Source organism: Austrofundulus limnaeus, unplaced genomic scaffold (genome assembly GCF_001266775.1).
Source record: "Austrofundulus limnaeus strain Quisiro unplaced genomic scaffold, Austrofundulus_limnaeus-1.0 Scaffold1625, whole genome shotgun sequence".
Lineage (NCBI taxonomy): Eukaryota > Metazoa > Chordata > Actinopteri > Cyprinodontiformes > Rivulidae > Austrofundulus > Austrofundulus limnaeus.
This window is the reverse complement of record NW_013954027.1, coordinates 25095-27787: the sequence shown is the minus strand read 5'-3', so window position 1 is coordinate 27787 and position 2693 is coordinate 25095. Positions and strand designations below refer to the sequence as shown.

At 43.0% G+C, this 2693-nt stretch overlaps 1 protein-coding gene across 2 annotated transcripts in view; it reads left to right on the top strand.

Moving 5' to 3' along the window:
* The window catches only part of sybu (syntabulin (syntaxin-interacting)), a gene marked incomplete at its 5' end in the record, with an annotated part of 29746 nt that extends 28147 nt beyond the window's left edge, over positions 1 to 1599 (top strand). For both annotated transcript variants that reach the window (XM_014033106.1, XM_014033105.1), the window contains 1 exon segment: positions 274 to 1599. In XM_014033106.1, coding sequence (XP_013888560.1) covers positions 274 to 1426 — 1153 coding nt within the window.
* Between the last annotated feature and the right edge of the window lie 1094 nt (positions 1600 to 2693).

Below are 2693 nucleotides of genomic sequence, written 5' to 3'. Positions count from 1 at the left end.
CACGAAGAATTGAGGCAGTTCTGAAGGCAAAAGGGGGTCCAACCCGTTACTAGCGTGGTGTACCTAATAAAGTGGCCGGTGAGTGTAAATTACTATTACAGAATGTGATGATGGCTTCCCCATTGTTTGGTGTTTGTGTTCATTTATTGGCAATATTTCTTGCTGAGGTGGACATAAAAGTGGTAGTTAAATGCACTACAAGATTATAAACTTGATTATAATCTTATAAATTATAAAATATGGTAATTTTGAACATTTTCATTTATTTGTTAGAGAAAAGACGGTTGAGGACCTGAAAACCCAGCTTAGCAGGATGAGGGAAGACTGGATTGAAGAGGAATGCCATCGAGTGGAAGCTCAGCTGTCCCTCAAAGAAGCCCGCAAAGAGATCAAACAGCTGCGCCAGGTGGTGGAAACCATGAAGAGCAGCCTGATGGAAAAGGATAAGGGAATACAGAAGTACTTTATTGACATCAACATCCAAAACAGGAAGTTGGAGTCCTTGCTGCATAGCATGGAGCTTGCCCAGAGTGGTTCTGCCCTCCAAGATGAAAACACTTTGGATTTTATGTGCGACAGCCCTGAAGATGGTGAGAAAAAGATAAGAGTGATGGAGCTGGGAGATCAAGGAGCAGAAGCAATGGCAGACAGTGGGCTGCTGGTGAATGATGAGATGGCCAACAGAGCGGACATTTTTGAGCAGGTCTTCATGTCTACTGCAGTGGATTTCAGCCAGGACTCAGGCTTCCAGCCAGGGGCCAGGGCAGAGCTTGGCTCTGGGGTACCTGCTCTGTCAGAAGAACAACAGTTGGCTCATTCATCTACTGCAGCTCCACCACTTTCAACTACAATCACCATTTCTTCAAACACTCCATACCTGCAGAAAACAGAAGATGAAGGAATTCAGACCGATCCAGTGCCCATATCTCAAGACCTGCAGGCTCTGCTTCTTCAGCTACTAAAGGTTCATGGAGCTTCACCTGAGGGTGTAGCTCTATCGGCTCCCAGCAGTCTCGTGGAATGCCCAAACCTACCCAGTTCTACCAATGCCAATCAGCATGACTCCAAAGTGCACAAACCCAATATGTTTTCAAGTAATCCTGAAGGCTCTGCAGGTTCTGGCAAATGTTGCTTAGAGGCTACACAGTGTTGCAGGTTCATGGAGGAGCTGGACTTTGACGTTTCAGAGGAGAAAATTTGTCCTCCTCCAGAACAGAGTGTTGTAGGCAAGCATTACTGGAGCAACAACTTTCTGGTTGATCTGGTGGCATTGGTGGCTCCAGTATTGCCCACAGTGGCCTGGTTGTACTCGCGGCATGGTGTGAACAGAAGCACTCCAGTGTACAACATTGCTGCTCTTATCAGGGGCTGCTGCATCATGGGATTGCACTCACTTCGTCGTGTTAGTCACAGGCTGGATGTCTAACTGCTTTCATCCCGCATGTGTATACCCAACTTTGATCCAAACGCATTTAAGCCTATTTCCAAGAGTATTGATCTGTTTTTGTTCATTTGAGATCAATGCAGCTGCTTTGGTTCCAGCACTGTTACTTTGTTCTTGTATATTTATTATTAAAGCACAATAAAAATTTGCATGTGTCTGGGCTCAGCTTTTGTTATAGTCCTGTTCTAGGTAGACTTTCTGCTTTGCAAGCAAAGTCTGAAGTTTTCTTTTTATGTAAGAAGCCTGGTAAAAATTAAGATTGAACATTTCTTGTATGCATGTTGTTGACATGAATAAATAAAAGTATGCAGCCTGAACTCCACTGCAACCAAAAAGTCATCTCAGTCTGTTTTCAGGCATATCCTGGGTTGTGAAGCTGAAATTGTTGTGCATTAAATCTATATAGTATAAATGAGCCAACATTTTTTTCTTTGCAATGATTCAGCTTTGACTGCGCCATGTAAATCTAAGGTTGCATAACCACATCCTGTCTGCATTTGATGGCATTTGGAAAGCCTTATGAACAATCTCTTCAATTTGTTGAGGCAGGGCAGCATGAGTCTAAGAATGAACTACCGTATTCATGTATAATATGATCTTGAGTATAAAAAAAAAGGAAAAAAATTGTATAGGTCCTCTGGACGGGTTCTTCTTTAATGAAATGTTTCGTCTCTCTTCCAAGAGACTTCTTCAGTCTGAGAGTTTCAGGCAAAATTCAGGCTTTTGAGTCCTGCCTCCAGGTGACTGATACATCACATGGCTATCGTTGACACCTCGTGAACGATGGCCATGTGATGTGAGTGTCACCTGTGAACGATGGCCATGTGATGTGAGTGTCAGTCACCTGTGAACGATAGCCATGTGATGTGAGTATCAGTCACCTGGAGGCAGGACTCAAAAGCCTGAATTTTGCCTGAAACTCTCAGACTGAAGAAGTTTCTTGGAAGAGAGACGAAACATTTCATTAAAGAAGAACCCGTCCAGAGGACCTATACAATTTTTTTCCTTTTGATGTTGGGTTTTGTTTGAGTTTCTCAAAACAGAAGGAGTTTGACTAAAGTAAAGTAATGACACAGTGATCAGACAGAAACCAACCCCCACTGCCTATGTGTAACATCGTACACATACGTCCTCAAGGGCAGAGTTGCTGAGATTGTGAAAGTGACAGAATATATTCTTTTTATCCGAGCTGTTTTGCTTCACAAATTTTCATTTAGACAGGAATATGCTAAAAGTCAAACCCCATGTG